The sequence below is a fragment of the Cyphomyrmex costatus genome, unplaced genomic scaffold (genome assembly GCF_001594065.2).
Source record: "Cyphomyrmex costatus isolate MS0001 unplaced genomic scaffold, Ccosl1.0 scaffold502, whole genome shotgun sequence".
Lineage (NCBI taxonomy): Eukaryota > Metazoa > Arthropoda > Insecta > Hymenoptera > Formicidae > Cyphomyrmex > Cyphomyrmex costatus.
This window is the reverse complement of record NW_017279285.1, coordinates 135,209-153,207: the sequence shown is the minus strand read 5'-3', so window position 1 is coordinate 153,207 and position 17,999 is coordinate 135,209. Positions and strand designations below refer to the sequence as shown.

The 17,999-nt window shown below is 36.8% G+C and overlaps 1 protein-coding gene and 2 non-coding genes across 3 annotated transcripts; all 3 read right to left on the bottom strand.

Moving 5' to 3' along the window:
• Window positions 1–403: 403 nt before the first annotated feature.
• Window positions 404–7,957, bottom strand: thw (chitin-binding domain protein thawb; the record flags this gene model as incomplete). The annotated part of the gene is made up of 4 exons (XM_018545755.1): window positions 404–1,300; window positions 1,828–6,208; window positions 6,571–6,686; window positions 7,882–7,957. Coding segments are annotated over 4 exons (4,854 nt in total), but the record flags the coding sequence as incomplete, so codon positions are not given.
• A 7,580-nt stretch (window positions 7,958–15,537) lies between these two features.
• Window positions 15,538–15,610, bottom strand: TRNAF-GAA (transfer RNA phenylalanine (anticodon GAA)). The gene has a single exon. It is a non-coding gene; the product is annotated as a tRNA-Phe (tRNA).
• An 86-nt stretch (window positions 15,611–15,696) lies between these two features.
• Window positions 15,697–15,769, bottom strand: TRNAF-GAA (transfer RNA phenylalanine (anticodon GAA)). Its single transcript has one exon. It is a non-coding gene; the product is annotated as a tRNA-Phe (tRNA).
• Between the last annotated feature and the right edge of the window lie 2,230 nt (window positions 15,770–17,999).

Genomic DNA, 17,999 nt, shown 5'->3' with positions numbered 1-17,999 from the left:
ATATGAACATATATGGACAACACTTCGAAGATTATGCTATGTTACATGTGTGTGTGTGTGATAGCCAGTTAATAACTCATAAAATTACATAAAGAGGAAACATTTAGAGAAACTTTGTTATTATATCATTGCATGATAAACACAAGTGAAACGTATAAAATTACCTTGCTAATATGTGTGAACTTCTTTGATTATAGAGAGAAGAGAGTTAATAAGTTGAGTGTAGCGTTCACGCAAGTCGCTAAACAGAAGGGACGAAGTATGGCAGGCGTTTTTTTTTTTATCTTCAAGTAATAGTTGCCGATGTTACGAGGCGATCGATGTTTTATTCTTAATAAGAAGGACGGCGAGCAATACATAATCTTAAGTCAGACTACAGCCGGTTAATTATTATATTGCGATCTTGTCGATCGATGATCGATCGGGACTCCGCATATTAACCGACACGAGTTATGCTCGGTCGCGGATATCAAGCAGTCGCATTTACATGTCCGAAATCGATCGTTACACAACCTGTTTAATATCCGCAAGCGCAGGTGTCAATCTCGGCCCTAAGTTAAATCAAACTTCGCAGCAGCGTTATCGATTTAAGCTCGAAGAAGTCAATCTTCGATTATAAACTTAATTTTCCGACTATTGCATGCAAGTGTAATAATATAGCGGTCAAATTTAATAACGTAAAAATTCTAGAATTAACAATTACTTAATGTTGCCGATTTATAATGAGTATATTCGACAAGAAGTACGGTGTTCCGTGTCTCTTCTGATAAAACGCAGAGCAGGCTTGTGCTGTTTGCGTTCATGGACATCGATTCATGGGCCAAGATCAAAACCGATTCACCGTTCGGAGCTTAAATCCTTGAATTTAGGCTAGACGGAGTGATACGATGATGGATGACAGCAACGATCTACTCCAATGTATTGACAGGTGGACGTCTTCTGATACTCCAGCGAGATCTTCATCTCGAGAGTCTTCCGACGCGCACGTAGTTCCGATCGGTCGTCGATTGTGCGGCTTCTCAGCCCCATTTAGCGGCTACCGTGTATAGCGACCTGAGGAGTTCGAGAGCTCGGCTGTCAGAAGCTGTAGCCTCGTTCTCCGACAAAGAATTATTCGTTTCCGAGACAGCGTCGTCTGATCTTCTGGCAAAGGAATTGACATTCTCGGTGGTCGTACGGAATTTTCGTCCTGTCCTACTGCGAAACGTTGTGACAGATAATGCAGATGGAGTGGGTCTCACGGACGACGCTCGAGGAGTTCTTATCGTCGTGGGATACGAAGTAGCCGCTCTTAGTTTAGCTATAAAATGATAAAATAAAAAATTAATCGGCCTTGTCTAATAAATAATAAAATGTTAGCTAAAAAAACGTAAAATACCATTTTTTGTATAAAATGAGTGATGTTATACAATATTTTTAAAATAAGCAATATAAGAATAAGAAATATCATATGAAAGAAACAAATAATTTTAACTATTTAAATTTACTGTTGATCTTGCTTTTTTTAATTCATGTATTATTTTTTAAATTGTGTCGTAAACAAAAACTTTGCATTTTAATATAACGTTTTTAAATCAATTTTTTAGAAGATTGTATTTTTATGTCTCGTATGCATTAAAACGGTTAATGAATTATACGATCAACTTGTAATCCGCTAAATTTGATCTACATTCAATATAGATTATGTACGTATGTATTATTTATTAGATACATTTATCTAAGTAAGTAAAGCATCCTTATTGTTTTGATGCGATATTCAAAGATCGAATATTTTCATAAAACATTCTATAAATAAATATTGTCATGATTAAATAGTGTAATACGTACGAATTGAAAAGTTAAGTCTGTTGATGCCAGCGATGATTTCTCGCGATTCTTCCGAACTGAACTCGTTAACGGGCATCCTCAGAAGTGCGTCCAACAATTGTTCCTTCTCCTGCTCCATCGTCTTGTTTCTGGGACCATTGCAATGGCTTATCAGCAATAGCACCAATTGTCTTACTGTTGCATTGCTATCGGCCTGTTTCATCACTCGCATCAGCGTGTTCGAGCTTGTCTCGTTCAGCTTACCGAACATCTCGTGCGCCTTTATCACTTCGCTCTCAGTGGCATTCAACGCGTTGCCCTGCGCAAATGGCAGCAGAGTGGATGCCAAATTGTCCCGGGAGACGGCATTGGTTGACGTCACCGAGGAGGTAATCGTGGTCGTTATGCTGGATCGCGTCGTGATAATCGGAGTTGGCGTCGCTGTGTTTTCTGCAGTAAAGGTTGTTGGTAGCAGAGTAAACGTTACGGGTGGATCGTTATCGCTCGTCGCCCATTGCCAAGGACTTGGTGTGCTAGTTGTACGTGATTCCGTTGTCACGTCGAGATCTACATCGGACAATTTCGACGATCTCGCAGTGCTCGCCGTTATGGTGGGTTCTGATTCTTCACTAATAGCATTATCAGTTGTATCTGGCAACTGAGTGGTGCCGATATTCGACTGTAGACCGTGATTAATGTGTCGAGGATCTACGAACACCGTTGTCTCCCAGAGCTGAGTGACCATAGGCGAAGAAGTCCAATGATCATTATTCAGTAAATTGGCGTGTCTCGTGGTTGAGACGTCCGTCGGATTACTAGTAGCACGAATAACAGTAGTATATGGAGTAGCATCGCTGACGGTCGCAGTAACGGGATCTAGTGTCTTGATGTTGTCCCGAATTGTCGTTGCCGTCGTTGTCGCCAAAGGCTTGCGAGTACCTTCCAACTTGTGATTATTTTCCTTATAATTGTTTCTATACTTCGAGTACGAACTGCGAGCAGTGGCAAGAGATTCGGACGGTGCTGTCGTTGATTCGTAGTAACGTATCCTGAATGGTTGACCGGTGGTGCTGGCGGTCTTGTAGGAGGATTTGCTTCTCGACAGAGGCGTCGTTGAGCGCACCACCTGATTCGGCAGAATGCTGTTTGACGCTGTGAAACTCTTCACATTACCGAAATGTTGATAATAATGAGGTGGTGTAAGATTTTGAACAGGTTTATCACCAGCCGAGCCTCTACCCCAGCTAGGTAAAGTCGTTCCTTTCCCAGAATTAATAAAAGACGGCACCGTCGACGACGCCATGTAATTACTTATAGGTGTAGCTCCGATTGGTTTGACATTTTTACCATAAGGTTGGAAGGTTCTTGCCGTGTTATTTTGGAAGCCACCGATCTTGTTTCGATTTTCGTACTCATCCAGTGGAAAATAATTATCGTAGACGGATGACAGATCGGTCGTATCCCTCGTATCGCCATCGTAATTTTGAATATCGTTCATAGTAGTAGTAAAAACGCGATTTACTTCGAAAGCAAACGTATTACCACTTTGTGTTGATGATTCAACATAATCCCGCGCATCGTGTGATGAAGCACTGGGCGGTAACAACGTCGTACTCGGATAGTAAATTGGCCTTCGCGTTTGGCTCTCTAAAGTTGTATATTCATCATACGGCGTCGTGTAGTAAGTCGAATACGATCTATCAGTAGTGACAGGTGGTTGTGAAGTGGTTGGGAATATGGTAGTTGGTTTACGCCTTCTAGTAACGTCGGTATCGTCGGAAAAATCCAAAACTTCATCCTTCTCTTTGGTCACTGATGCATATTCTTCCGCAGTAGTTGGATATAATGTCGTCATTTCAAATTGATCGTCATCGATGGTCGTCGTCGGTGGTTGCGTAGGCCTGATCTCAGTAAGCACCTTTTTAAAGGTTTCCGGATCCTGTAGATATGCCGACAGAGCGTGAGTAAAGACCTGGGCCAGTTCGCGCAACTTGGTGTTGTTCGATCTTTTCGCGCCGTTCACTGGACCCTCGCTTTGTTCGATCTCTAGATCCTCGTTTATCTCACCGCCAAGATCATCGGCTTCCGACGTAAATTCAGCCATTGTGGCGTTTCCTTCGAGCGCATTGTTCAGATTGAACAGCTCAACGTACGAGGAGATGGTGTGTTGTGTGAGAATGCTGGTCGGTAATTCAACGGACATATTATGTGAGTGGCTGTCTTCTCTACCCTCAGCTTCCTCGACACTTGCGGTAGATTCGATAGTCTCATTGGAGTCGAGGTTGTCGCCAGCCGTGGCGAAGTATAGAGCTAACGAATGCAAAGTAGATGGACCGGGCGCAGAGGGCCCGTTCCGACTGTTTCCATCTTTCGCGCCGATTTCACTCAGATTTTCCCCATTATTTTCTAAACCTTGAAGAGAGTGTAACATACTAAGCGCGTGTTCCCGTTCGGCATAAGGTCTATCTTCTAAAATCGGTGGTGGTTTGCTGCCAACCTCAGGTAAGTAAGTCGCTCTGTCTTTGGGTTTGCTCGTTGCCGGCGACGACGATTTTACCTTGGGTATCAGATTGCTGGCTGTGATGCGATAATTTGTCAGAGTGGAACTGTATGTCGGCACAGTGGTCGGCGGTTTTGGCGTCGGCGTAGTGGTCATCGTGGAGTAAACGTAGTTTTTAGTGAAAGGTACATACGGGCTTAAAGTGGACAGCACTTTCCCCTGTTTATAGGTGAAACTGGTATCGTAAGGACTTAAAGTTTTGCTGGTAGATCCGCTCTGTTGATAACCATTGGTGCTTTTCCACGGCTTTTCGGTCGAGCTTATTGAATTCTGCTGAAAACTTTGTAAAGTCGCTCGCCAAGGATCCAACGTTGTACTTTTGTTTTCGATGTTCGTGATACTATTCTCGTATTGATAATTGGGGCGATAGGTTTGCCCATGACACTCATCATAACATGGCACAGAGGTCGTGGGAAACGCATCTGGACTGATGGTTGAAGTAACATTAGCAGCGTTGTGTCGATAACTCTCTGTATTCACATATGGACGCGTAGTCGCGAAAGAAGTATCAGTGTCTTTCTGTTCAGTTACCCTGTTATCAATATACTGCTGATTTCGATAATTCCCAGAAGCTGGTGGTATTCTTCCTACAGCAGGGGAAGTCCGCATGCTATATGCAGTTGGGAACTCCTCTGCGGAGGGAAACGATGTCACTGTCGTGGTGTCAACATTAGTGTAAGTGGTTTCCAGAATATCATCTTGCTTATAGGAAGGAGTGCTGTACTGCGACGTTTCGGTGGTTGGTGTGTACTGTAATGTCGTTTCATAAGGTGGCAACGTCGTTGTCCTGGGCTTATAGATAGGAGCGTATGTGGGACCGGGGTACGGTGGGGCGCCCGTCTTGGGTGTGAAGGATACTGTCTCACTCTCTTTGTTCCTCTGTGGCGTCGAGGTAGTCGTCTCGTGACCGCGGTAGCCAGTGGTAGTGGTATGATCTCGATAATCGTATGAATGATAATAGTACTGTCGAGCATTCTCGGATTTGCCCGAGTTGAAGCGATGACCGCGGTTGGACACGAATGCGGCGCTTTCCGCAAACTGTTGGTATTCCTTCGGAGGCGCCGTGGTTGTAGTTCTGAAGGTTGTCGTCTCCATGTACGTCGGCGTAGCTTTTTGTGACTGGTTAGAACTGAACAGATTGTTTCGCGTCGAAGTTCGCGATTTCGGATTATTAAATGCCGGCTTTTCGTTGCGCGGCGTGTTCTGATTAGACTGATAATTCTGCGTATTGCTCTGATAATTCTGCCGATTATCCTGGAACTTATTATTGTGCTCGTAATTAAATTTGTTATTCTGGGTGTCCAGTTGATTTCTCTGTCTATTGACTGCCTGATAATTCGATCCGTTGTCATGATATTGTCGCTGTTTCGATGGCTGATCGTAATTATCGGGTATCTGACTCGTTTTCTCATTAGTTCGTAATGCATTCGCGTTGTTCTCTTGAAACCGACCAGAACCACGGGTATTCTCGAAAACGTTGTTTGGCCCGAAGTGTTGATTAGATTTTGGTTCATTCTGTCTTTCCGAAATCTGATTCTGTTTGTCGGTGGATTGCCCGTACGGATTCGTTCTACCATTTTGTCTGCCATCGTAATCATTCTCGTAATAATCCGCATTATTTTGTTCTTCTGCTTCGCGATGAAACTCGGATTTCATCTTTCTCGCTTCCGCACGTTTCTTCTCTTCCTCGGCCAATTGCTCGACACTCTGCTCGTACAACTCTGTGGACTTGCTGCAGTCGACTTTAAACCACCAGTCACATATAAGTTGCGATTGTTGGAAAATCGTACCATTGGGACACAGGAACGAGATCTTACGTCCATTGTCGCAGATGTGGAATACCTGAAAGTACATTCAACTTCGATAACAAGTGCCTCAATAACAAAAAGTCTCCGCTGAAATGCTACAAATGCCATTATTAAATAAGATTACTTTTTCAAAGATAATTTTGCATATACATTATATAAAAATTCATGTTAAAAGGAAAACATTTTTCAAAGTTGTTTATTTCGTTTTTTGTTCTCTTTTATTTTCCAAATTTTTTTTATTTGGCATGTGTACTCGTATATTTATCATATTTTTTCAGACATTCTACAAAGTTTTTCGATTTTCAATAATCCGTAACATAACAATCACCGGATCGAGTATCAATCCGTGTGACTTGCTCGAATCTAGTCGTCGTATGTAATATCGATGTCACCTACTTGGCAATTTGTCTCTAAATCCGCGTAATATCCTCCTCTCAGGCCGCGACAGCTGAATGAAGTGGCTGGAATCGACGTGAGGGCTGGATAATCCACTCCGGGTTGTCCTGTCACGCCTAAGTACAAAGTGAAGTGTTATTAAATTTTATAATACTTGTTATGTCAACGCGGGCATTATTGATGTGCGTCCCGCGTTTTTCACAACCATGCTTTTAAATATGAATGTCGCAACATAATCGCTTGGAGCTTTTACGAAGCATGCGAACTATGCAGTTAATGTTTCGTATTATAAAGAATTTCACGAACCGATAACTACCAAGGCTATAAGTGACAAAGTTCGTTTAGATCCCCTCATCGTATCGCTACGTACACAAGATGATAAACGAGCGATAGATTATCTGCCGGTATGCATTAATGCGTCGCGTTTCGAAAATTTAATTACCAAACGTAACAATGCAATTACGTCACGTTTAGAGGAATAACAGATCGGCTAGAATAGTAGTGCCGTAGAAAGTCTGTCACTTCAGTGGAAAGTCACGAAGCGCCGGCGCACAATCATCGTAAAACGAAAAATTGCACCTCGTGGGAAAGCAGAAACGCAGTCTGATCGTTCCGAGATAGTCGCACGCACTCAATGACTTTCGCTTACACAGTCTTACATAATATCTGACCGCTAAAGACGGTTGGAGGAAAGCCATACAGACATCGAATGCTCTCATTTTCGCTTCTGCATGCATGACGAGTATGATATTACTATGTATGGAGCGTTCCAAATTTTCCGATGAAGCTTCCGGTAAATATTTGTATAGATGTACAACTTGCAGTGAATTCGTATGACTGTACATTATATCTACATGCGAAAGACAAATATGCACATGCACAATGTAAATATATATATGGGAAAAGATAATACGTGAAGCGCGCTGGAGAGTGCTGGAAGCGCGTTAGAATAGGTAAATATTTTTATTCTGAGATAAAAAATACGAGCAAAAAAAAATATTTATTCATAAAACATTTTTTATACGTATAATATTTATACTCTTCTTGGCCATTAATAATTTCATTCAAAACATTGGGATTAATATAAAGCAATTAATAAGCATGGAATAAAAGTACAAAAATAAAAGTGTTTAAAAGTTTCACAATATTCTTTAATTTTAAATAATCAGTTTTTATCAAAGGATTTAAACGCCATGTTAAACAGTTTATTCTACAAACGATAATAAAAAAGTGCACGAATAAGAACGGTTACAGGTTATTACATCAAAGAGACGCGACATGCACAGAGAAAGACGTTTTAAGTAATAATACCCGCTCCTTTGAGCCACTCCTTGAGGAGGTCCTCGTTACCGAAGAAGACTGGCAATGGAAGAAAAAGCGAGTCGCTTTAGTCAGGTCGGATAGGAAAAAGAGATTAGCGATGTAGAGTCGAGGTTAGTAGGACAGTTCTGTGAGAGAACCTTGGTAAACTTGGTACTCGCCGTTCTTTTCGGGTGCCAGCCTTTTCACGATTTTCTTCAGCGCTTCGACGTCTTCCTCGGATGCCTCAAGACTCGACAGGTCCAATTCCGTGAGAAACTCTGGCAGCCTCGCATGCTCGACATCTCGCGATGCCTGTAACGTAATACGCTCTCAGAATGTAGAACTACTTCCAGAAAAGCGCTCGCGATGACGAGTTTCCGCAGGTCTCTTGGAAGATACACTACTTTCAACTCGTCTTACAGCTAGCTCTTTTCTTCCAGTCTACTTGCATCTTTAGATACTCCCTTGTAATCCAATCATCATTTAAGATTGCAGGTGATAACGTTAATGTAAAGTCGTTAAAAAAAAATACTATTTTTAATTTAAAGCTAATTGAGACGAAGCCGAGAGGTCAATTATCACTTCGTTTCAATATAAATATTTGCGATATTTTTTCTCCAAATGACGCGGTAGCAATTCGCAAAAAATGATTTAAACGAATTTGAGAATTTAGCCGTAAAGCTCTATTATCCCTAAAAAAAAAAAGAACAGCCACAATTTACCATGAAATTTTGTTTCTTTATATCCGTCATACGGTGAAGTATTGATAATTAGGAAAATCAATTTTTGTACGCTCGAATGAGCGCGACGAGTGCATTAAACGCTATTGATTTTGCGTGCGCGAAACGATACGACGCACAAAATGCGAACAAACGTTCGCCGCTGCGTTATCCAGCATACGATGAAATTCGATACTGCAACTCGCATCCCACCGGGAAACGAAAGTTTGATTAAATTTCGCTGTATAGGGAACGCGGGTAGAGGAGCGTCCGTCGTCGTTACCTACACTTATACACGTCGCGTAAATCACGGTTAACCAGTAAACGGTGCATCACGGTATTGACCATTGTCGACATTTATTAGCAATGTTAACGGCAACTTCAAAGCGACGCTCTAACGCGAGAGTGTATCGTAATTTCACTCGAGCGATTTTTCACGGAATCCGCTCGCTCGCGCGCGAGCGCGTAACTCGGTAACTCTGTAATTAGATCTCGCGCTCCCGTAAATTAAAATCCGCGTTACATCTGCAGGGATGAGAAAAGAGCGTTCGTAACGCATGTTTCCACGCTCGCGGTTGGAAATTTCGCGTCGCCCCGAAACGCGCGTTTCCCGACTGCGCTTTACCTCTTCCGAATCGATTGCTCGCAAACCATAAATCGTCGCGCAATAAACCGTCGCGCGTACACCGTCCGTGCGGAATTCTACGAAAGTTAAATTACATTGCTGGAAATAAGGGCCGCGGGGACTTTAATTACTTAGCCGCTAATTAACTTCGGCGTTCAAAGTGTCGCCTGATTGGAGCCGCCTCGGTCTTGAGATTAGCGCCACTTGAATATTTACGAGAGCATTGTTCGTTCACTTATACTTCTATAGAATTAAGAAAATCCGCAATAAATATTCTAAGGTGTTTCTAAACTATCCGATTCAACTTGCCGCCTGGAAAATTCACAAAAGTACCGAGAAGGATAATTTATGGATATAAAAACTTCATCATCCGTGGCAATTTTACGGAAAAGTCAGGAACTTAATATTAAACTTAGAGGATCGCGCGGAGATATTGTATCGAAATTATCACTGCGTGACAAATTAAATGACATTTTTATAAAATTAACGGCGCGGCATTGAAAGTTACATAGAGAGAATCAAAATTAGTTACAAAGTTCATTTCGGATTTAATTAAAGATTAGTTTCAATTTTAATCTTTAACGGTGAAAATCTTTTGACTAGAGAGGGCTATTCTTAATCTTGAAAAATAATATTGAAAAAAAAAAACGGAAAGCACTCACCTCTGTCTCACAGTGGCCAGGCGTGTACGTAGCAGCGATACCTGAAAGTCGGAAGCGAGGATTAGAGTTGGGATTAAATAATCATGCGTCTCGTTCTATAGGAAATTAGGTCAGCGAAGTGCGGTCGCCTAATCCGGATGTCCTATATACTATAGCCGTCCTATGGCAACCATTTGGGACATTTGTATAGTTGCTTTCGTTACAACGCGATGTTGTGAAAATATGCCAGCGGCGGTAACAGTTCAGGCTGTTTTCGCTGTTGAATAAAGAAGCTTTATCAACGACAAACATGCATGCCAGCACAATCGCACGGTCGATGCGCCCGTATAATCCCATGGGTTTTATGGTAGAATTGCACATGTCGAGATTTTTTTTCTCGCTGCCGTTCAGCGTTCGCGGTAAAACAAGCTAAATCAATATCGAAAACGCATTACACTGACCTTGTCAAACTTCTTTTAGCTTATAAGTAATTTTATTCTGTCAGAGAACGACGGTATTTTATACATTCGATAGTTGAAATAATTTTTTTCGAGAGTGCTTAGATACGTGTTGAGATATCGAGGATAACTCTACATGGAAAACATATATACATGAAATTAAAAATACAAAATATAATTCTGACAATTAATAGAAAAACAATCATTCAATGTGTGGTAGGCCGAACGGACGCGCGTATTCGCCAATCTTTAAAAATTAATATCTCGTTAACTATTGCTGCAATCTCAAAATGGTACAGGACTTTTCGACTCAGTTCGGTCTACTCTACCTGCTCATGATAGGTGATTCGCTCGATTAATGACACCCTGTATAATATTTCAATATTTAATAATTGTTTCAGATAACACTTGAAAGTTTAAAAAATATTTGTTGCTTTTAAAAATATAAAATAATTGTTTAGTAAATTATTTGGTTTAAAGAAAAACTCCATTCAAAATACTTAATTCTAATCAGTTTTTTCCTTATTAAATTAATAGTGTAAATTATTAAAAAAAATTTTTTAATTAAATTTTGATTCTAAGTACGCGCTTCTGAAAATTGTCAAGAATTATATCAAAGAGTTATGACTTGCAATCGCAAAGAGCCGCGGGAAAATTTATCAAAGAATTTATAGTTGAGAGAAAGCGCGTGACACATTACATAAGTATAAAAACTCGAGTCAGAGGTCGATGGGCCATCGTCGTTTTGTTGTTTGACGTATAATACCAATATTAGAAGTTCGCACGGTATTTATTATCTTCAAAGATATTCTTATAGAACAAATGTTTTTTTCTATAAAGGTCTTTTTATTCTAACCCTAGTAATAGGCAGCTTTAATTCTGTCAAAAATTGTTATTCCTCGAAAAAACTATTGTATCAAATTAAAAATTAAAACTCAAATGTTTAATATAAACTTGAAGAGAAAAGAGCACTAGAAGTCAAGCGCAAAAACAAAACTTTTTTATTGTAATAATTGTGCAATAATAATAATAAAGGAAGCACAATTATTACAATAAAAAAGTTTTGTTTGTTATATATTTTAGCATTTGCTTAAAGTTAATCTGCGCTTGACTCTCAGTGCCCTTTTCTCTCCAAGTTTATATTTGATTTATACAGGTCGAGTTTTTGTTATTTATAAAATTATTATACGTTACAGAAAAAACTATATATATAATCAAGTTGAATTTTATCAAATTAAAAAATAAAACCCAAGTGAATCTTTATTTCTTTGTTATTTATTTAACTCTAATGATATGCATCATTCGTATAAAAAGATTTTATATCATAACAGATGATAACAAAAGGCGATTCTATATATTTTACATAGAATTCGCTACAAACATTATAATATTGAAAATAAATTATTTGTATATGCCTCAAAGAGGTAACTAATTATAAGTAAAAAATATTTTTTTTTTTTAAAAGAATTAATAATCTGAGTATCTGACTATGTTCAATCCGAGCGATAGGTTTCAAATATTCTGCAATCTCAAAGAAGAAATTCAATGGTGCTGAATATAAAGCCATACGGAACATTATTGGAAAACGTAGAAAGAGAAAGACCGATGCGACAGAGTAACAAAGATGGATAAAAAGTGATCCGGACAAAGTCATAACTTGCTCCGCGAAATTCTTTACGAGATCGTGGAAAACGTGCAAAGTTTCACGAAGGTAAGCGACGAACTTTCATGGCGATGAAAAATTTTCCGCGCATACTTGCGCTAAGTCCCGGATATCGAATCGCGCGTTTCCAACGAAGTAGTCGTGAACTTTTCTACTTCGCTACGTTGAGAGGTTTCTCAAACGTTATTCAGTAGCTCCTCCAGTTAATCCAATATATCTCTTCATTACGCTATAAATTAATGTTTAAATACGGACTTGCGACAATAATGCGATACATTTTTTAGAAAGTTTTAATCAGCATCAAAAATCGTTAATAAATATATACGAGGGTATTATTATATTTTCTCTTTTACTTTCCTGAATTTAGTCTCCATCTACTAATATATAGTTTAATCTTTTTACGAACTCTTTTAATTCCAAAAAATAATCCTTTTTTCTATTTTTTAGTCTCCATCTCTCTCTCTCTCTCTTTCTCTCTCTCTCTCTCTCTCTCTCTCTCTCTCTCTCTCTCTCTCTCATTACATATAATATAAATTATTTCTTCTTTACATAAAATCTGTTTATTTATGAGTATTTGCATTACTGGATATTATTCGAGAGAGAGAGAGAGAGAGAGAGAGAGAGAGAGAGAGAGAGAGAGAGAGAGAGAGAATTATTAATTATCAATAATAATTATTTTATATGATACAAACAGAAATTAAATTTCTTCCTGTAAAATAAGCTAAGATTTATATTAAAATCAATTTTTGAAAAATTTATAAACAATCAACATGCAAACGTTTTTTTTATTAACAAATATATTAATTAACTAATTAACTGTATTATATATTCCTAATAAGGCTATATATGTATATATAAAAGTAATCGAGAAATCGATACAGCTTATTAATAAATGTAAATCAATTACTATTTACGATTTTCCCTGAAAACGTAGCTTAAATATGCTGTTTCTCTAAAGCCTTTTTACGCAAATTCCGCATGAAGGAAAATAAAATTTCCATATTTCCGCGATGAGAGGCAACGACAAGCGCGTGACAAATGCTGCGTGAATGGCCGGTGAGTCAACAACATCGATCTTCTTGTACCGCAGATTGTGCCGTGCTCCTCGACGCAGAAGAGAAGCGTGGAGTAAACGGCCATAAATCCCGGACCGAGCGATTCTAACATAGGATTCACCTTCGCCGCGGAAGCGAATCCTTGACTTTATCCGCGCGCGACAGGATGCCACGGCGCTCCCACGCTGCTAGAGATATATAGATACGCGATTGATCGGTAATTATCGGCTAGCAACACGGATGAATAGCGAAGATAAGGGGGAAATAATAAATAAAAATATTGAGTAATTCCACGCAGCACAGTGACGCAGTGGAGATTAATCGTTTGTCCACTACTGATGGCCGATGACCATCAGGATGGCGCGCCAGTAAATGCCGTTTCGCTGACTGTATTCCCGTATTCCCATCGATCCTTTAAATGCCAGACCGTGGAAGACAAAGAACGACAAAAAGAGAACGATGTCAACGCGTCCAAGCTCAAAAGAAGGAATTTTTATTTCGCCGATTCATCGACGATGAATTGATTCGTTGAAGAACGAAATCCGCGAATCACAAGGGACAGGACTGTGAAATATATTTGTTTTATCGATCAAGTTCTTTCATTTACTGCCTTCACTAATGCCAATATGCACGTCGCCTTTTTATTGAATAATCCAGATATTTATAAATAAATTGAAAATTAGATGAGAATTGTATTAAATTTAAATTATTATGTTTTTATCACGTTTTCTCGTAATCTAACTTTTCAATCGAACTTATTAAAACTCTTGTAATAATGGATGTAGGAATTTTTTTATTTTATTATTATATTATACATGTAATTATAATAAAATAAATATTATACATTTTTTTTATTATATATTTACTTCCATTACTATATTCTGTTCTAAGAATCATTTAAAAAAAAAATGCAGTTTCTTCAAAAGTGTTGACTTATTTGAATATTATTCTGCGATATTAATTAAAAATAAAATTTAAATTATACTTACATAGAAATAGAAGGCTCACGAGGCGTGTCATGTTTGGTAGATCGTCAGTCACGACTCTGTAAACAAAACATAATTTATTGAGTAAGCAAATATTGAGTAACAAATCAAATAAAAGATCAATTGATTTTCAAAAAATTCTGAACTTAATACAATTCTAAAAAGAAATGAAATCTCGTAAAATTATTGGAAGTATTGGTTACTCTATAGGGTATTTCCCTATGGAGCACAGAAATGTTAAGTGGAACGGAAACGAAGATAGCGCATCGATGCGTAGGAGAGCACCATGAAACATACATGCTCTCGAAGCAGAAATCTAATTAAGAGATAATTGTTCCAGAAGCACACCGCATTTCGGAATCCCGCAGGCAATATCGGTCGGTGTGGTAATAAACGTAGATAAGAGAAGGCAATCACGTCGTTGAAATTTCAAGAGGGAAAGCTTGCGCGTAGAAAGCTGATTTACAGACGACAAATCGAAGATCTCGAATTTAGAGTACAGACGTATAATTAATTGCCATAAATATGCAACAGCATTAGGTAATAAGAAGCTCTAGTTCAAACCACGAAAATGATTAATAGACACACCCATCGACGTTTTGCAACAGACGTTTACTTTAACATATGATTATCTCAGAGATTATCTCGAATTTTTATATTTAATAGACTGCAATTTATTTGTGATTTGCGTATGTCGAAAGAGGGAGGGCTATCAAGAAGTATGATTTCAACGTCCTCATTAGGAAAAGAATTGTCAGCGAAGGATTCGTGATTGAAAGAGACGCGACGTTGATTTTGAAATACTCTGTAAATAATCCGTTAAACGCCAAAGGTTTAACGCTAATACTTTTGACGTACAATGGATTGCGACATATACAATGTGTCAGCCGTGTCAAATATCTTGCCTCATGACGAACAAGCGTGCGATGGACGTGTATAATTGTAATTTGTGCGTGTAATGTAATTACTCCAAACATACGCGAGCTCACCGGTTTGCTCAATGAACAGGTCGTTGAATCGTGAATTACGCTCGTTGACTTTTACATCGAGAATCATTATTATCGATATAATCGCGTCCTTACTCACGCGAATGATACAATCGTAGCCTGCGGCTAGGTCGACGACTACATGTATAATCAAGAGGATTTTGATCCGTTTACGCAATAATTTAATAATAACTGTTATTTAAGTGCATATTAAGGATATGTTTCATCAAAAGGTTAAATAAATTAATTAAAATAGGAAAAGATTTATAATTATCTATTTCTTGATAATCTAATCTTTCACGAACATCTTCGATAATCCAACGCCATATTTAGACAAGATAATTATAGAGTTTAAAAGAAAATGTAATTTAATTGAAATTTCATTGCCTTCAATATAGATAAAAATTATATATGTTCAAAAATAGAATTAAATTAAATGAAATATTTTTTACTAACAATTTTTCTTTGTAACAAAAATAAAGCTCATGAGTACATCTATATTATGTAAATTATATCTAAAAAAAAAGACACTTGCCGAAACCCGGGATCGAACCAGGGACATTTAGATCTTCAGTCTAACGCTCTCCCAACTGAGCTATTTCGGCTCGTTTCGAATTACTCCCTAAAAAGAGATGATGAACCAGGTTGTCTCTGTATTTCTTATGAACTCATCTAACAGAAAAAAAAAGAATGCCGAAACCCGGGATCGAACCAGGGACATTTAGATCTTCAGTCTAACGCTCTCCCAACTGAGCTATTTCGGCTTACGATCATTGCGTTCTTACTATAGTATAAAGTTTGTTATCAATGATGATTATATTTAATTAGTAATTTCGTGCTATCAATCATTCTGTAACATAAAAAAAGATAATGTAAAGAATAAAAAAATAATTACTTTGAATTTAGAACAAAAAAAAGTTCATATTTTATTCATTAACATTATATTTAGAAAAATAAAAAATCGATGTTAATTAGTTAAATAAGTTGTTAGATTTAAAAAATTTCAAGGAAAAAATATAAAATATATAATCAATAACTAATCTATTTGAAATAATACATAAGCATTAAAAATACCTTTTTATTCATTTTTTATTTGTTTTGATAATGCATTTTTTAATTATTACTTTTAACGTTTGTAAAATATAGATAGCTCTTAAACATATTTACATGTTAAATTTTTTTTTAATAGTAAAAACATAATTTTATTGTCCTTTCTATTTCTAATTTTTATTTTTATTAACAACTTATTATCAATTATAAATTTTTATTTTGCTTTATTGTGAAATAAATTGTAAAACATTCAAAATGTTAATTAACTAGCTGTATACAATAAAAAGTAACGTTAATAACGCGCGCGTTAACAAAAACTTATTAATCTTAACGACAATGTTTTAACACTATCTATAGATTTACGGAACCCGTCATCCGTTAATTTGATGAATCAAAGAAATACATAAATAAATACTAGTACAGAATTTTAAAATTAGAAAGTTAAAGAGAAAATAAATTTTGATATACATATATTCATATCATTTTATTAATAAAAGTCAGTAAGAATTGTTAGGAAACAATAATAATAATATAAAATAAAAGTAATTATAAAGCTCAATATGTATAAAACAATATAAATATAAAGAGAGCAATGAGCCAAGTAAATTAACGAACAATTTAATTCAAATAAATAAATCAAAAACAAACGTTTCGACTCCGATCGGGTCATTTTCAATGTTACATAAAATATGAACTGTTATAAATTAAATTTAAATATATTGTATATATTCTTCATTAAGTCAAAAATGTTCTCAATTCAATGCAAGTTTCAGTCAATGTTGTTGTCGCAAGCATAATTAATCTTTGTTAATAATAAAAGAAAAAAAGAAGTAACATGTCCATAAATAAAAATTCCAAGTCGCAATAGTAAAAATTATTATAATTAAAAATTAAATAAAATTATTTGCAGCGAATTAAAATAAGAATAGCACTGATCTTTGTAATGACAAATAAAATAAACTTATAATAATAATAATAATTGTTTCTGTAATTTTGATCGTGAAATCGAAAACCAGTCAAATTGACAGATCCCGTAAATCTACTCTGTTAGAAAAACTTCCTTTATATGTAAACGAAGTAGTCATGAACGAAATTAAAAGTAATAAATAATTCAACGGAAAAAACTAAAAAGTTACAATAATCACTTGAATGTAATGAACGTATATTGAATTTCATAAAATTTTTAAAAAATATGTTAAATTTCATAATTTCATTTTTTAAAAACATTAAATTTTATGTACATGTATAAAAATATACTTTTCAATTATAAATACAACAAAAATTTAATGTCATAAAATTAAATTCAAATTGTGTAACTTAAAATTACATAAAATTTCATGAAATTTGTAACAGTACCTATATATTAAAAATTAATAAAATTTAAAAACATTTCTTAACACTTCTAACTGTGTGTTAAAAAGTAATATAAATACGAAATAATAATATATTAATATTATCATAACTTTTGTCGTGCGAGTAATATACCTCAAGAAGTAGGATCTTATTTATTTTGCAAAGTGTATGTGTTGCGCGAGCCGAAGTCAATTTACAGTCTATTAATGCTCAAGAAATGGCTTCCGATTAACGCGAAATTATTAGGAAATGTAAAATTATTCTCCATCATTTTGCTTTCTTTTTGTCACCACAATCGCCACAATAGTTTTGCCTATGGTTTTCGTGAGGCTTCGTAATTATCATGGAAATCGTCGGATAGGCATCTCATTTCCAATGCAATTTAAGCAAAGTACAACGACACGATTACAACGATCATCGTAATAACGCACTTTCACCGACTAAAAGTTAATCTTCTCTCTTTTGGTGCTTAAACATTTATATTTATTCGGGAAGGTATTTCCGAGCATCAACAGGCTTCGTTGGAATTCCACGGAAATCGTAGCAAATCAATCAAATTCCCAGGGCAGGAAACCGCAGGGGAGCTCAACG